This window comes from Gymnogyps californianus, chromosome 5 (assembly GCF_018139145.2).
Source record: "Gymnogyps californianus isolate 813 chromosome 5, ASM1813914v2, whole genome shotgun sequence".
In the NCBI taxonomy this organism is placed as follows: domain Eukaryota; kingdom Metazoa; phylum Chordata; class Aves; order Accipitriformes; family Cathartidae; genus Gymnogyps; species Gymnogyps californianus.
This window is the reverse complement of record NC_059475.1, coordinates 52,431,541-52,449,187: the sequence shown is the minus strand read 5'-3', so window position 1 is coordinate 52,449,187 and position 17,647 is coordinate 52,431,541. Positions and strand designations below refer to the sequence as shown.

Genomic DNA, 17,647 nt, shown 5'->3' with positions numbered 1-17,647 from the left:
GCAACATTTAGAAAGCGGTAACTGGGAATTAGTTTGAGTAGAGATAAAATTTTGATAAACAGAGAAGCAGAAAAGCTAGTATATTACAAAAAGAAAAAAAGCCAAGGATATAAAGACTGTAGATTAACATAGGAATTTATTTCTCTGAACTTACACAGCTCATTTCAGCCGCCAGTACCTTTTGCTATGTTTCTTTCTTTTGCCCTTCAGGATGCCAGTTACAGTTGCTCAGATTAAAAGAAACTCAGAGGTAAGAGAGAGGGAATGGTGTGACTACTATCAGTGTTCGGCTAAAATTCTGACATCCTGGGTCACAGTGATTAATTCCGCAGCTGTAAAATGTCAGCAACTTTATTGATGCCAGTAGCAATATCTGTGGGATTAGGTAGCATCTAGCATTACAAAGAACATTACATCTCCATTCTAGCTTTTTCAAATACACACATTGGGTAGCCAGAGTGTGTCACAGTGAATATATATATAGCATTAATTTACTGATTCCAATATTCAGTTCTTGGTATCACATCTCTATTAATTTTCATTTACTTGGAATTTTATGTGCAGTTATTTCTGTTACTGTGTTCGTATTTGTTTACTGGAAGACAGGCTGGAATATCAAAACCATAGAAAGCCTTAGCAGAGAAAGTACAAGGAATTAACATATCACTAATTGCTGAAAAAAGCACATTGATGCATTTAGGAAAGGCACCAAATGAGACAGCTATAATATTGTTGCATGTTTGCACACCTACCATGGAACAAAACGCGTGGTACCTCTTACGCCTTTTTACCTTCTGTGATGCTGGATTTAGTCTCAAGTGCAGTGAAAAGACTCTAGATTGATCACTGTGTCACCGTCTTGAACAAACCAAAATTAGATCATTGCTTTACTATCTGACTCCAATAAGAAACTGCACAATGTTATGCTGCCCTTGACAGAAGATTTAACCTTTTCAGAATCACAAGCAACCACTAAGTTTCCTTCCTTGTCCCAGGAGGGAGTAAACTGGTATTATCCCATTACGTTAATGGCTACAGCAATGCAGTCTAATATTGAAGCGCCATTGTGAAACCAAATTTCCAGTCGTCCACCTTGATCTCTCCTTCTGCAGGGTGTATGGCAGCTCTGCAGAGTTTGCTTCCCTTCCGTGCTGACCTCTCGGATGGATGGTTTATAACACCAGTATGGGACCTTGTACAGCTGGGGGTTAGGAGTCAGCTGAGCTTTTACAAAACATAACTAATTGCGATAGCCATTAAAATTGGCTAGGGCTTGATCAAATTGTTTTAGCCGTTTAGGCACAGAAAAAATGCACTACTTCCTTCTTTACAACCTAATTAGCAGCCCTGCAGAAATGTATGCACATTGTTTGCACCAGCATGTATTGATATGCATTAACAATAAATTCTTACACTGTTTTTGTAATGGAAAGCACTTAATTTTGAAGGGGCACCAGAACAGATTCATTCTCAGCAGTAGCAAGAGAAATTAATCAGCAATATATTGGTTAAAAAAGATGTTGTGCTGAATAACAATTACTTCTACAGACAATGCTATTGCCTTTTTTCTTTTTTTTTTTTTTAAATTCAAACTACCTTTCAAAGATAAAGAAGCACACAGGTCTCAGACCTAAATATCACTTTAACCAAAGATCCCAGAGTCAAATCCAGTTACATATGTCAGACATTCTGCTGTGGGTTGGACTGATTTGTCTGTTTTCTCCTCTTTATTCATAGTTCCACTTTCCAAATATTAGGGCCCTGACATGAAACAAAAAATGATTAGGGTGGTATGAAAAATGGAATTTCAAAATATTCTGCACAAGAAAAATTTCAAAATTTTATTCGGACAGTTAGGAAGTGTTCTTAAGTCTGTCCTGGCACCTGAGATGCTGCACATCTAGAAAATTGTTCTTAAACAGCATTTTCTGGCCAAAGGTTTTGTCAAGAGCCTTCCGTCCAGCTCCAATATGTCATGAAGCCCAGCTGTGTTTGGGTTGCATAGGACTGACTGCAAAAGACTGTTGCCACCCCAGAGTTTTAGTTATCTTCGGACAGTTTCTTCAAAACAAGTTCTCCTTGCTGTTCTGGAAGAGCATTGTTTAAACAGTTAAAAGAGAACTACATGCATATCTGTTTCAACCAAACTCAACCCTTACTGGAACCATTAGTTCGCCTCACACCACAGGCTGTCCAGCAAACCAAACCCCCAGCCTTCACTCTTTCCTCTACCTCTGCCACCCAGCAGTGCCTCACTTCCATGCTTATACTACAGTCCAAGTTGCTTTGGGACACAGCTCTGCGTTGGAAAGATTTGCTGAGTTTTCCTAGCAGAACTGATCACTTCGTTCATTTGTTCCCACTGACGGACTTTGGAAGGATCTTCTGACACTGCATTAATCTGAGCCCTGGAGAGCTGAAGTTAAATCATGCCAAGTTCCTCGAAACCGAAAAATTCCAGCTGGAATTTAACCAGGAATGCCTCAGAGCTGGTCAAACCACTCTATGACAAAAATAGAAATACTCATATATGTAACATTAATAAATCACATTCTTCACAAATTAAGGATAAATGTCCATTAATTGTTAGCCGACCTTCTAGAACTCTTAAAGCTTTCCTCATATGAAGACATCTTCCTACTTAGAACTTCTCTAATTCTCACAGAATGAAAAGAATTAAAATGATAATACTCTGTTAAAAAGAAAGTATTACAATGGCTATGAAGTAGTTATCTCAGTTTTTAGAGCACACCGCTCCATTTTCATGTTATCTTCCCTGATTCCTGTCTTTTCAGGCTCATCAGGGTCAGAATCAGTTTCTGCATGTAGCATAACCAGTAAAGATTCTGCATACAGAATCGAGGGAAGGTGAAAGCAGGAAGCAATCTTCCTATCTGTTCTGTGGACATCCCAGCAGCACTCTAACCTGTACTCAGCTCACATTATTTGCGAAGTTCTCAAAACCAGATAAAGCAATAATAATGATTACAGGGCCTCTAAATTGCCAACACGAGCTAAGAAATGAGCAACCTAAATACCTAAGTTCCTGGTATTTGCTGTGAAGAGTGAGTGTAAAATTCCTCTGTTATAGGCAAGGCTATTCCACTATCTAGCTCGCTCTCTGAATAAGAGACTGCACAATAATTTCCCCAACAATAACTCAAAACCATAACCTTTTTGATTTGAAAGACCATCTGATAACTGCACCAGAGAACCTGAATGTAACTAGAGAGGCTAGAACAACAGGGAAAGGATATGAAAGATGGAAAAGAAGCAGTACTTCATAGAGTTTCTCTATGGATTGGTCTGTGATGGTGTAGGAAAACGGAAGAAAATGTCTCCTTGCTGGGCAGATGCCATGACGATTTCCTAAACACACACCTTTTCTATGGTAATTTTTGAATGAAACAGGGATAGACATTAGATAAACATTAGGAAGTAGTGCACTCCCAGTGTGCTCCAAACCACCTTGGGGAATGACACTGCAAAATGAATGAGGTAGGACTGCAACAGCTACCCAGTCAGATTATTTGGGATCCAGCGGGAATTCTGAATGAAGTACCACACTATACTACAAGATTTCCAGGCTGCAGGACCAGTTGTTCATACATCCCACAGCACTATTTAAGACTACTCTTCAGCACCCAAGCCCATCCACTTCAATTTAGTGTTTTGGGCAGTACTTGGGTGTCTGCAAGGGAGAAAAAACCAGAGGATTAGGAAATAACTGACAAGAAGCCAAATACTTCAAGAACCAAAGCAGCAGATATTAGAGCTTGCATTAGAAGTGATCATTGCAAAGCAAAGTTTCAATCCAATTTGAAATGTAGACACTTAGAAGAAGATGGAACAAAGGATATAGAAACAAAATTGACTTTATTTTTATTTAAATTTTACATACAATAACTTTTATTCCAGCTACTGGGGCCAGCTGACAGTCTCACGGAACAGTAAATTTTAAATTCATTACAGCTAAAAATGCAGAGAGACTCTCTGAGAACAGTCTACACTTGTTTTAATCTTGAAAAGCATATTAGGAACCACAGTAAGGAAAAAGCATATAAAAAGGTATTTAAAAATGCAGGTTCATTTATAATAATATGGGTATAGATTCTCCAAGAATCTCCCCATTATCAACATTTTAATGTTTCTTTCAACTACAAATTAGCCATTATAGCACAATTATAGCTTAAAAAACCAGAAATAAGCAGTCTTGCAAGTAGCGTGGCAGGCTCAGCGTCAGTAAGTGAAACGTCACAGAATACTGGAAACATTCATGATGGAACCCACATATTTCCATGTGTATCAGGGGCGTTAGTGTAAGGAATATTCCAAATCCACGGTTGATCTGTAAACCAAAACAAAAACATACTGATGACAAATTCAGTTATTAAATGTAAAATTTTGATCCTCTTCCTCCTCTCCCTTTGGAGGAAGAGGAAGCTCAAAATTCCCACTGATTTTCACATAACCCCATGTGCAATTTCAGTTTACTGGAAATTTTTTTTTCAGCTATTTTTTAAAACAGTAAGATTTAGAGTTTTCAAAAGGCTTTCCCCCCAAATATTATTTTAAATATAATTATCATAACCCAACATACTCCCCACCAGCTGTAAAAGAATTGTATTTCGGACAGTATACAAGAACAGTAATGCAGCCAAATTTGGTTTGGGCCATAGGCAGCAAGTTTTGTGCTGCATATCTTTTAACCCAATGGAATTATAAATAAGTGCTGTAACGTATTAGTATTTTTCACACGGACAGTAAGAATTCAGTATCCAAGAACGACGCTGCCTGAACTCTGAAATGTTCAAGTTCACACCTCACTTCTTCAAACATTACATCTTTAGATGAGCAACAGGTTTGCAGCAGACAGTTCCCTCCCTCCACTTCTCAGAATACAGAAGCTATTCCCACTCTTGGGAAGGAGAAAAGGCAACACAGCAGGAGCCAACTGTTAGCTCTGCAACCTGCTCTAGGCTCTTTCTCCTACCACATACATGTTGCAGAAACACAGCTGGACTATGAAGCTAAGCTATTATTCTACTTCTCTCAGGCTACTCCTACTGAAATACAGAGAAAACTCCTGCAATCCTTTCAGTGGTTTTTCTCAAATAAGAAGTTTTATAAATCTAGCCTGCTTCTTTTCTCCATCTACAAAATGAGCCCTGAAGGAAGACAGTGACATTAATCTGTACAATGCATAGATTAAACTGAATTGTACTGAGGATGACGGGAGTAGTTCATTTATCAAAAACAAGCTACTCATCTACATGATATGCTATGTATACTTGCTAAAGGAGATTTGCTACATGTTTGTCAATTGAAATTTTAGATAAGCTATTGATTATGATTACTGTTGTCCAATTTTAAGTTTACAGGATCCAATGCCAGCTCTCACAATATATGAAGTGAGAATTACTGTAGCAAGAAGAGGAGTAAGAAAGTGACAGAAGCAGTAATGAAGGGATGTATAAATTACACAACAGCACACCGTGACAAGTACCACGCCAATTAAACATGAGGCAGGGAGAGCATTCCTACCAAGTACTCATTATTACTTGCTACTAGACTGCATTTAATTCTAGTACTGTAGTTCCATATGTTGCAGTGAAATATATCCCAGCTATGCACTTCTGTTTTACAGAAGTGTCTGTTTACAGTAGTAAGCGGGTAATAGGAAAACACTTTAAATTACAACAAAATTGAATCTGCTTGACTTCAAAAAAACCTTTACATTTAGAGTTTATGAAGACTGATAGGGAAGTTACAAGTCACAGGAATGTGATCCCCAGAGAAAGAACAGCCTGGGCAACAACTGCCATCTTTCACATCATGTTATTATAAGAGGACAATAAAAGCAAACATCCATGTCTTCCCCTGGTTTAAAATCATGATATAGCTTCTAGGTGGAAGAAGTAGTCGGCTAGCTTTTGGTTACAGTGGATAGGTGACTTCCAAGCACAAAAAAATAAAAGGCATCGGAAACCAGAAGAAACTATAGCACTCAACTCACGGTGCACTGCCAAAAAAATGTCTCTAGGTTTCTGGGTCAACTGCAGGATATCTAGACTTTGAGTGATCTCTTAAAAAAAAAAAAAAAAAAGCAGCACCATTATTTCCCTAAGCTTCTTTTATCAGTTTCCTGCTTGAGAGCCATGTGTACGTTTTGTATTTTAGGTGAATACCTTGCCACATAGTAAACTTTAATAGTTATAAGAATGAGTACAGAATAAAGCAAATGTTAGAAAAAGCACTGAGGATTTCAAGCGTACATTCAGATTTGATCATTGACCTCTATCTATAACATCAGAATAAATCCAGTCCCACTCAAGCACTGGAATCTGTCAGTTGGAGTACATTATGCAGCTTGGACCTCTCCATCTTCACTCCCATCTGCAGTCACTGTTTTAATTCAGCAAAAAATACAGGCAGAGGAAGACTCAGATGTACAGAAATAACTTCAGTCACCCCTTAAAGCACTCTGAGAGGCTTCAATACCTAATTTAGTTCTTTTTTATTGTGGCTATCTTAATAAAATTTTCTTAAGGTAGCTATCAATGTACTTGGAACTTTGTTCTATTAATGGGATGCTGTTGGTTTTATAAAACTTCTGATACTATTTTAATAAGCCAAGTGTAAAATTATTGCTGAAACAAATTATAATTCAGTTATTTTAAAAATGTCAGATCCAATTTAAAATTATTTATCACTTTTAATAGGAGCTATAGCAGCACGAGAAAGACAATGACTGTGTACAAATACTGTATGACCGTAGATGCTTACTGTTGCATACTAAAATGATTGCCAAACTTTTGAAAGTTAAATCCTTTGATCTTCTGGGGGGGTGTGGTGGTTAACTGTTCCCTATTTATAGCCCCACTATATATTTTTAAAGCGTACTCAATGTACCTACCTTCCACACCTTTCAAGTTCAGTTCTTCATTTCTGATACCCTAATAATTTTGTCTCAACTGCACCTTACTGGAATTAGTGTTATCTAGTGACCCAGTACTGCTGTTTCCTTCTTGCCTCACTTATAAGCAGCAGAACTCTAGCACTAGAGTTAGCACACAGTAAAATGAACAGGGCCATTTCTACCCCACTGCTACTTTAAGATTATCTGAAATCTCAGACAAAGTGCTATTTCAGTTATACTCAGGCAGACTTTTGAAGATTCTCTCACAACTGAATAGACTATCACATTTCATTTAAAGATAGAGAGGCCCTGGAGAACAAGACAAGTTTTTTCAAGTACACCTGATTAATCACTCAAAGAATCCCCCACATTTCGAGATCATGTTACAGAATATGAAATCATGAGCTGACAATGGTACAACAAGGTTGTCTTGCAAATTTTAACAATAGTATTTTACAAATGTAGTATATTGTGTAGGTCAAAAACATGCTGGCAAGCCACGTCAAAACTTCATGTTCTCATGACAGATGGCAGTATGGTATGTATAGCCAAACCCAGAAAAGTCTGTGAATTACAGCAACATGCAATTGAATAGTAAAGTATAAAATACAATTAAAGCATCTTTGTGATCCTCTTCCTACAGTTTAAAATACAAGTGTCTTTTGCACTGTGAGTGGAGATCTGGATGAGAGCTATTCCTGGTTAATTTCTAAATGCAGAGACTGGATTCTTACATCATCTTTCACAATATTTCATGAGTCTTCCAATTGAAAAATGTAGCTTTGAAGTAATAAGTGTTCACATGTATAGAAAGGTTACTCGCAAATAACCGGAGTTCTTCAAGTCATTCTACATATACATTCTAACGTGGCAAACTTACTCCCTGCTGCATGAGGCTGGAAAGTTCTCCCTTTCAGCATTTGCAGAAGGTGCACGCTATACTTCAGTCTCTTTTCTCCCCTCCCTTTGGACGAGCATGGCGTTTAAAAAGGAACTCATCCTGTTCCTCTCAATGCAAAAATCATACCTGAAAGATCTCAAGAAGGGGGAAAGGCAGACAGGGTATAGATGTGGGATCTATAATATTCACAAACAAGGTAATAATTCCTGAAGGCCAGGACAATGACCACTCATTGGGAAAAAAAGAAAACAAAACCCAGTACTGCAGTTTAAAAGCAGGATTTGCTTTGTTTCTCAAAGTGTTGATGTGATGAGAAAAAAAAAGTCCTTTACACTCTTCTGAGGCCTTTCCCAAGTTGTTCTAAAAAATCCCCTTGATGTACTTATGTATTAAAGTTTCAAGGTCCTCCTATACAGCAGATGATTTCAGCAGTCAGTAAACTGTGTAATATTTAAATCACAAATTAAGTGATATTCCTTGACTGCAGCAAGCAGCTTGTACCTTTTCCCATGCAAAGGTACAAAACAACCCTGAGGCTGTATCCCTTTGTGTAATGTAAGTCTGTTGTAAGAAACTTTTCAATAGGGTGAAACAAAAGTGATAGCGGAATCAGTCCTCGAGCACTCTAAATGAAATGCTGTGCTTTCAAGAGAGAATCAGGTCAATAATAGCAATGTTGCAACTGAGATGTGACAACGGAGCTCAATGAGAAGATAATTTTATACAACAAAATAGCAGTACTCATCTGAAAGATTCTAGAGGGAAATAAAAATCTGAATATTATCAAAGGCACAAAGAAATCTTATTTATAAAGATATCCTGCTAAGTAAGACTGGCTGTTGTATGCATGTTTCCCACATACCAGACTGGACCATCTTCTGATTTCCTTCCAAGGAACTCTCAAATTATATTGCTGGTCTACAGGCTTCTTTTATCTTAGTATCATCAACACATTCAGCTTTGTCATAGTCTTTTTTGTTATGACAGCCTGAATCTGTTGGTTAACAACAGAGGAGTTCAGGAAATTGTTGTATCTATATAGTTTATCTGTCAAGATATTAGGTAGCACTATCAGCTACCAGATAATTTTATTTTTTTAAATTCTTTGAATGTTTTGCCCTGAAGATGGACCTGCTGCCCACAAATGGGCTTCTGCTGTTCAGCTGACTATTGGAGGTGAACAACTGCAATTGCTCAAAGCAGCAATTTGCAAAGAGTTAATAACATACATGTTGCGCACAACAAATGTTACCTGCTAAAAATTAATGAGGTCCTTTGTCACTTCAGAGTAGGAATGATCTTAATCTTTATTTTAAAACTGCCAGATCTAAAACGTGCATGTTATTCCCTGCAGCAAGAGAAAGATACAAGCTATGTTTATCACGCATAATAAAACTGTTTTGTGCTGGTAATTTAAAGCAGCTGGGAAGAAATAGTCTAAAAGAAAAATGCCCAAGTAAAAGTTCTCTGTGCAACCTTAACTCTGATCTGTTAGGATGACGTATTGTTACATTTCCTCAGACTTCAACTACAAATCTTGCACCCTGCACAAGATGGATCAAATGACACAGAAGTTCAACAACTAGACTGGGCATCATACATCTATCCTGAAAAAGAATAACCAAAATAAAGTGCTTTTTTAAATTCTTGGGTTGACCAACTATTGAAGCAAAATATTGACCATCTGGTGAATTTGCCATCTCATGATGATGCTCTCAACTAACAATCTGAAGCATATTTTGGAAGATCTCTCTTAGCCAAACACAAGTTTGAACTCAAAGAAACTGGCTAGTAACGTGGCAAATCAGATCAGACAATCTAGTGACTCCTTCTGGTCTTCAAGTCTGTAACCCTATCAAAACAATACATAGAAGCGGTCAAACTAAATGGTGACTTTGTAACTCAAGTTTCCTCTCATACAAAGTGTTAATTTCTTCACGGTCGTTATAAAAAGCTTGAAGAAAAACAGGTTTTGCCATGTACTCAAATGTTACACTTGGACTCTGGGAGGCCATCTGAGGAAGCGTCTGATGTCAAGCTATCTTAAGAGAGCTTCAATCTCAAATTGCAGGTTTACCAGTCAATAATAATGCTTTTGGTTCCACCTAGGAAGGAAATGGATGCCAACACAGACTGAGATTGGTTCCAACCCTCGCTCCCCGCCACCCGCCCTGGTGTATGAACTACAGTGACAATGTATACTTGCTGCTTGAAAAAACTGAAAACTAAACTTCTAAACATACTCAGATTTACATTTACCATTGCTCTGAGTGTTAAATAAGTGAAATATTTTCTATTCAATGTATTAGTATCACTAGAAACAGGACTAGCTTCTAGTTGTCATCTTCTCAGAAGAAAGGGTATTCTGTTAGAGTCTGTACCATATTAAGCATACTGAGAGGACTTGAAGTTCTCCAAAAGTTCATATAGGATGCTGCCAGTCAAGTTCTTTCAAACTCCAGAAAGTACACGGGTTCCATGTAGCTATGCAATATTAATTAGAAAAAAGGAGGTTATTGAAAAGTGTGAATGACTTCCCCAGAAGTCTTCTTTCTTAATTTCTTCAAAAATATTTTAATTACTTGGCAGCAAAACCGGAGAATTCTAGAACTATGGACAAAAAACAAAGGTGAGAGAAAGGTAGAGGCCACGTACAGTGACATTTTCCCAGAACTTATCTGACCTCCTGAGGATACAGCAGGTCCTTGTAAGGGAGCTCAGAGTAATAAAGGATTCCTCTAGCTTAGCTGGACAAAAGACCGATCTCTTCTTTTAGGCACTCTGTCACTAGCACAAAGCAGGATAGATGAAAATTATCCCCACTCTTTAAATACCAGGATAAACACAAATATCTAAACCTACCAGAGCTGGAGGCAAATATGTCATAAAGTTTTTCTTGTTTTTATCCAACACAACAGTAGTTTATGTGTAATAAACAAGATGGAGTGTTACTACTTTCCTGAAATCACTACAAATATTTACCAAATGTGATTTCACCATACTCCCAATTCCCACTCATTGAAAACTAGACAAAATATCAAGCGCTGAATATTTGAAGTTACAAGGAAAAGGTCAATTTGCTCTTCCACATAAGTGTGGCAATGGAATATGGAACAGTGAGCAGGGCCCTTCACATGAGAGAGAGCTTTTCCTGTGCGACATGTTACAGATCCTTTTGTGCATCCTTAAGAAAATGAAATCACAGCTGTCAGAGGTTGAAAACTTCAGCTAGAGAACTAATGAATTGTTAAGTGGACTGTTCATTTCTCCACAATGCTTCAGCTTGCATTAAAGCAAATTTCCATCTCATTTGCCCACCATACTTCCAGCCTCTCATAGTATGAGATTTGACAGCTTTAGCCCCCAGTTACCAAGAGTAAAATAGATTTTCCCACTGGAAAATAATGAAATACATTTTAATACATTTTTACAAATCGTTAGAATGGCTCAGGAAAGAAATCTTCAACAAGGAGCAAAATAACCAAAGAGTAATGTAATTCATATAATTGGCATATATAGAGAGTAATATGTAGTTTCACTCTAACTTTAGATTAATCTGAACTGAGCTGGAACCTGTCTTATTTTCTTGTATATACATATATCTTCTGTATACTATTAGGCAACTGAAAAGCCAGTTTCTTTCCTTGATTTAAATACATACACTGAAGACAAAACTGAATGAGAAATAACTTGTTTATCAGAAATTACTTACCCCCCTACTTTATGGGGTTCTCTTCCAGAGGGTTTAAGCAGTTCCAGAGCATTTTGAACTAAGGGCTCAGAAAAAGCTTATATAAATTCCTACCTTGTAACCCAGTCACAACTCAACTGCTGATAAATATATTTTTAGCTCATCCCCTTTTCAGTAGCGCTGTAAGAGAGTTCTGTAACAAGTGCATGAGGTTAATAAATCTGAAATCTGGCAGAATAATAATACAGAGAAATGTTTCAGAAATGTTTCACCTGCTGAGGTCTCCCTAAAAAAGCAGAAGAGAGCCAAATAAGCAGAAATCTAATCACACTTAAATGTAACTAGGAAGTTAAGTGCAACTCACTAGGAAAAAAAGCAGATGAAGTAGCCCAAAATACTGAAGCTTACTATAATACAACAACAATATGGTTTACAATACATATAAACCATAGATTCACTGATTCATTGAGCTATTTAATCACATAATCATTACTTTCTGACAGTTTTTAGGTCCAAAAATATTTTTTTCAAGCATTATAGTATGGTTTGTTGGTGGCTTTTTTTTTGTTTATTTGGTTGGTTTTTTTGTTTTGTTTTGTTTTTTAAAATCATCCTATGTAGTTAAAATGAACTACTTGACATGAAAATATTTCTGGTATGATTTCTTTCACAGAAGAAATCTTACAAACTCCTCATTTCAACTTGAAGTGACTATGCTGCTACCAGCTATGGTTTGAGACCCAGTTAAATTTTATTCTTTGTTCCCTTCAGGAAGATCAAATGACTCTGGTTGGCAAAGCAGATGGAATTTACCTGTCCATGTGTTCTAAAATGTGGCTCTGTGCAAGTTTGAAACACAGCTGAAAACTAAATGAAAGCAACAGGAAAATTTTAAATATGTTGTGTCACAGAGGTGATACATCATAATTACCCTACCAATAACATCTTAAAGCACATCAATACATCCTTCAGTGACTATAGCTTAGCCTATGATCACGTTTCAGTGAAGGATAATCCACCTCTCTGGGAGAGAAAAACAGTGCAAAACCAAGAAGTTATCTGTCTCACAATGATCTCAATTTATACTCTTTAGAAATCTTTGGAAGAAGAGGAGGAAGAAAATCTTCATGATTGTTTTTCCAAGAGATCCTATTTTTCTGTTTTGCCTAGAGTTTTAGAATGAAACCCACTGACTACTGAGGCAAACCAGGCAAAGGTGGACAAGTCTGTATTTTTTTCCTCCCTGTTATATGGGGTGAGAGAAAAGTAGGACAGGGACCAAATTATTTCATTATTATTGAACTTAATGGACTTTAAAAGACTGCGGATCAACCTCATGAATTATTATGGCTGAAACCAGACAGATTATTTACATCATTTACTGATGAGTTTATCAATGTATGTCCCGAGATGTATTTTATTGCTTTTCAAGATGCATTTACTTCACTGTAACAGTTTTCACACTGGAAGTCCAGTCCCATCTGATAAACACCAATTTATATGACAGAAAGCCATTGTGACAGAATGACAAAGAATCTCTGCAATGAAATTATTTCCACAAACTAAGGAACTGTTTTTCTTTCACTTTGTTACATTATATAATAACATAATTCTGTAACATTAATTATGTCTGATCCAAGATTCAAATTTGCACAAGTACAGGAAAACACAATATATTTTGGTATACCTATCTTCTACTTAGAACTTTACATGGCAAATGTATGTATGGCCCTGCTCCTGACCATCTGTTCACTATTCCGCCCACTCCTCCTCCCTCCTGCTCCTGATAGGATTTTTCTGATTATACGAAAGTGATGTGTACTTTGTTTTCCCATGGTTAGAGAATCTGAGTTCATGGAAAATCCCCCAGAGCCTTTTCTCCTTCAATTATAGAGATCAGTCAATATGGTTTCTTTAGGGAAAGGATAATTACTTGCATTTCTGCTTCTCAAGACTGTATTAAAATAAATCTATTTATATCACTCTCCAGAGACTTTGGGAATTTGTAACTGTATTGTTAAGGACAGATTATTTTATAAGTCCATCCCGTAACATAGGAATTTTTAAACATCTCTTCCACCAGGAGGCTGAGGAACTAAAACAGAATATTCAGGAAAGAGATGTGAAAAGGCACAGGCTGCTGACTTTGCTTCCATCGCCAAAGCCTAGACAACTTGAATTCTGACATCTGTTCATATCACGGGAGAAAGCTGAGACCCAAAAGCTGAACTATAGACAAACGAGTTCTCTACAGAAATAAGCTTTCCATGCAAAAAGTGAAAGAAGTTATTTGGAAAAAAAATCTTTACATTTAGTTGAAATATGCATAAAACTCACTGACACAGTAGGTTAAATGCAGGAATTAAAACAAGAACAATATTAATTATACAACTACATTTTTGCATGAGGAAGCTAGTATATGTGACACATTTGAGAATATACACAGATTCTAAGTTTTAATCTTTGTTTTAAAATTTCCAAAAATTTAAGTATGACCTTTTAGAAAAAACTTCCAAAAAACATCAGTTTGAGCATTAGTTAACAAGCAGAGAGTGCATACATGTCACAGAGCACAACAGTTAGTCATAGTATATCTTCCCCTTTAGTTAGCTAGTAACCCAGGCACAACCCCTGTCACCACTCCCCGAAACAACGTTAACAGTACTTAAATGGAAAGTGTGTTTTATACTAAATAAAACAGTATAACAGATTGTATTATCATTTCCACATTGAGCCAGAAATTTTCCTCTGGGAAAACTGAAATACCATTTAAGAATTCTTTTAGGTAAGCAGTAAGCTCTTAAAGCAGAAAAATCATCTTTGTAAGTTACAAAAGTAACATGCATCATATTGAACAGGTGAATGCCTGGCTGCGTAGCTGGTGCCTTGGCTTCTATGATCATGGATCTACCCATGAGAAGCCAGGTTTGCTGGGAGCTGATGGGATTCACCTGACCAAGTGGGGCAAGAGCCTCTTTGCCAATATGCTGGCCAGACTTTTAAGTAGGGCTTTAATCTAGACTCAGTGGCAGAAGGGGATGGAGTTTTGAGCAACACAGAAGAGCCAGGGGCTACTGATGCATTAGGAACCAACAGGGAAACACCTGTGAAATGCTGCGAAGGAACCAGGGCTTGTTCCTCTAAAAAGGTGACACGGTGAACAGCCCAGCTGAAGTGGCTCTATACCAGTGCACACAGCATGGGTAACAAACAGGAGCTGGAAGCCACTGTGCAGCTAGAAAGCTGTGATCTAACTGATATCACTGAAACTGGGTGGGATGAATTACATGACTGGAGCACTGCAATCGATGGCTATAAACTGTTCAGAAGGGGTATGCAAGGAAGAAGGGGGGGGGGTGTGTGTCCTCTAGGTAAAAAAAAAAAGTGGATTGACTGCACAGAGCTGTGTGTGAAAAACAGTGATGAACAGGTTGAGAATTTATGGGTGAAAAATCAGAGGTCAAGCCAACAAAGGAAACCTCATGGTTGATGTTTACTATGGGCCGCCCGATCAAGAGGATGCTGCCAAAGCATTCTTACTTCAACTACAGGAAGCATCATGCTCACAGGCTCTGATCCTGCTGGGGGACTTCATTCACTCTGAAATGATGTGTCTTTACTTTTATTTACTATATAAGACTCTATAAGGCTATTTACTTCTTAGCTTTTAAACATTCTTTCTCCCCATATCATTTGTTAGTTCAAAAATCTACGGAAAGATTTGAATTGCTATAAACACTATCTTTCCTGAACTCTTCGTTACTCTCTATTACTTCACGCTCTGCTGTAGATTATGTCTTTTTTAGATCATAGCTTCTCAAAAAAAGAAGTTAGTTACAATCTTTTCACATTAGTTTTAAGAACAAAAATATAAAAATTTACTCTTCCCAAACATTGCAGGTGCACATCAACATCGTCCTCAATGTATTTTTAGGTTTTTGAGCCATCATCACCCCAAAGCAGCACTTACTTATCACTTTCCTGATTTGCATGTTCTAGAGATAGTCTCAGAAGCTGAGAAGGTTGAGATTTTGTAAATCTCTTCAAGTGTTATGAAATATATCCCCTCTGCCCCTCCAAGGAGGATTCCAACACAGATCTTCAAGAAAATGAAGTCTGAAACTATGAAATATAGAACGGACCAAAAGCAACTCTTCTTTCATCTGATTTGCAGCAATTCTTTCACATTTGCTCTGTGGTATTTCTTTCACACCCCGCTTCCAGAGGATTGTTTTTTCCTCACACCTGCTCTCTTCCAAACATTTCTCTTTCAACACTCCTTCCCCCATTAGTTCTGCAGAAAAACATTTTGATTCCATAAAGAATATCTATTTTCCTAATGCATACAAGAATCCCAGAAGAGGAATGAAAAAATAATACTTAGGTTGTTGATCCAAAACTTAAACAATAAAGAAAAAGTTAGAACCAAAAGAGTCTAGAGTTGCTTTCTTTGAAGTCACAAGCAGAATGTGGGACTGATATCTTAAATACAGTCATACCACAAAAATGTTAAAATAAAGCTGTGGAACATAGCAGTGTTCAAATGACTCGGAGTTACTCAAATTAGTTTGCTCCATATATAATACACCTACTTTTCTTCTGAAGTCACACCTTACCTTTGCTTCCATACTGTTCTGGTGGCAGGTCATAAGGTACAGGAAAATATCTTGCTGAATCATTACTTTCTGAAAGCATTTTCCCTCTCACGTGAAAGTAACCTTTGTCCAATCCCTATGAAGGAAGGAAAACATACAGAAGAAAGACTTATTAGTTTTGAGGGAAAAAACCAAACCTAATCCACAATAGATTCTTTCTCAATAAGTTATTTTAATAAACAAAATGTTTTGCCTCCATTACTGAGATTAGATACTTGCTGAAGCACCTTCCTGTCTTAAGAACTCAGCTTCTCTTATTACTAGTATTTCAGGCTCTTCTTTCTTTTACATTCATTGGCTTGGCCCCACATGTGGGTGCACATTGGATATACTCTACCTTCCCAGCCCCTTACACATATACCAATCTATTTCCATGTTCACTAGGTAAACATGCTTGTGGCCTTGCTTGTGTGAGCAACTCTATCCAAATTGCCTAAGGTCTTTGCTAGTACCATATGGGCAGCACATCTCAATACAACAAGATGTTGCTTCTTTGGCATAAATGCTATGGACATTGGAATCAAATTTTAATTATTAAACAAAATATTAACACCTTTGGTGTTTAACATTTAACTAAAGGGAAAAGCTTTAAAAATTTTCTCTTTGCTATTTAGTTTCATCCTGACCATATTAGTTAGATTAGTTTAATTCATGAACTGAATTAAAATTCAACTTGTGATACAGAGTCTTCAAACCTATGCTTTTCATATATCTTGGGTAACACCATCCATGTACGCTAAAAAAATTTAATGAAGATTTAAAACTGCTTGCATAAGAGTTTCAAAGACTACACTCATATTAGAATGACAGTGGATTTCAAACAAGGTCAAGCACTACAAAAAAAAAGCTAATACAATACAATATAAGGATAGATAGATTTAAAGTCATTCAAGTAACTTTGGCAGATGATATTGCTTAGCCACTTCTCCAGAGAAACTGGATCCCATTCATCAATTGTAATGAGTTATACAAAACTAAATCTTTAATACTGAGATTTCCAATAGCCTATTGTCAATCAAGTACAATTTGATTAGAATAGACTAAAAGTTTAATGGCTATCAAGCTTTTATTATTTATTTCTAAGACATTACTGAACAACTGTATTTTTCTTTCTAAAATCATAGAATAGTTTGGGTTGGAAGGGACCTTTAAAGGTGACCTAGTCCAAACCTCCTGCAATAAGCAGGGACATCTTCAACTACATCAGGTTGCTCAGAGCCCCGTCCAACCTGACCTTGAACGTTTCCAGGGATGGGGCATCTACCACCTCTCTGGGCAACCTGTGCCAGTGTTTCACCACCTTCATCGTAAAAAATTTCTTCCTTGTATCTAGTCTGAATCTACTCTCTTTTAGTTTGTAACCATTCGCCCTTGTCCGATCGCTACAGGCTCTGCTAAAAAGTCTGTCCCCATCTTTCTTATAAGCCCCCTTTAAGTATTGAAAGGCTGCAACAAGCTCTCCCCGGAGCCTTCTCTTCTCC

At 37.2% G+C, this 17,647-nt stretch overlaps 1 protein-coding gene across 2 annotated transcripts in view; it reads right to left on the bottom strand.

The window, feature by feature from the left end:
• Window positions 1-3,885: 3,885 nt before the first annotated feature.
• The window catches only part of TDP1 (tyrosyl-DNA phosphodiesterase 1), a 51,530-nt gene continuing 37,768 nt past the window's right edge, over window positions 3,886-17,647 (bottom strand). Inside the window, exons 14-15 of one of the 2 annotated variants that reach the window (XM_050898229.1) lie at window positions 16,128-16,242; window positions 3,886-4,348 (exon numbers count right to left, since the gene is read on the bottom strand). In XM_050898229.1, coding sequence (XP_050754186.1) covers window positions 4,275-4,348; window positions 16,128-16,242 — 189 coding nt within the window. In that variant the 3' untranslated portion in view covers window positions 3,886-4,274. Of the gene's footprint in view, window positions 4,349-9,078; window positions 9,169-16,127; window positions 16,243-17,647 lie in introns of those variants that run through there. The other variant, XM_050898231.1, reaches the window with a different exon arrangement.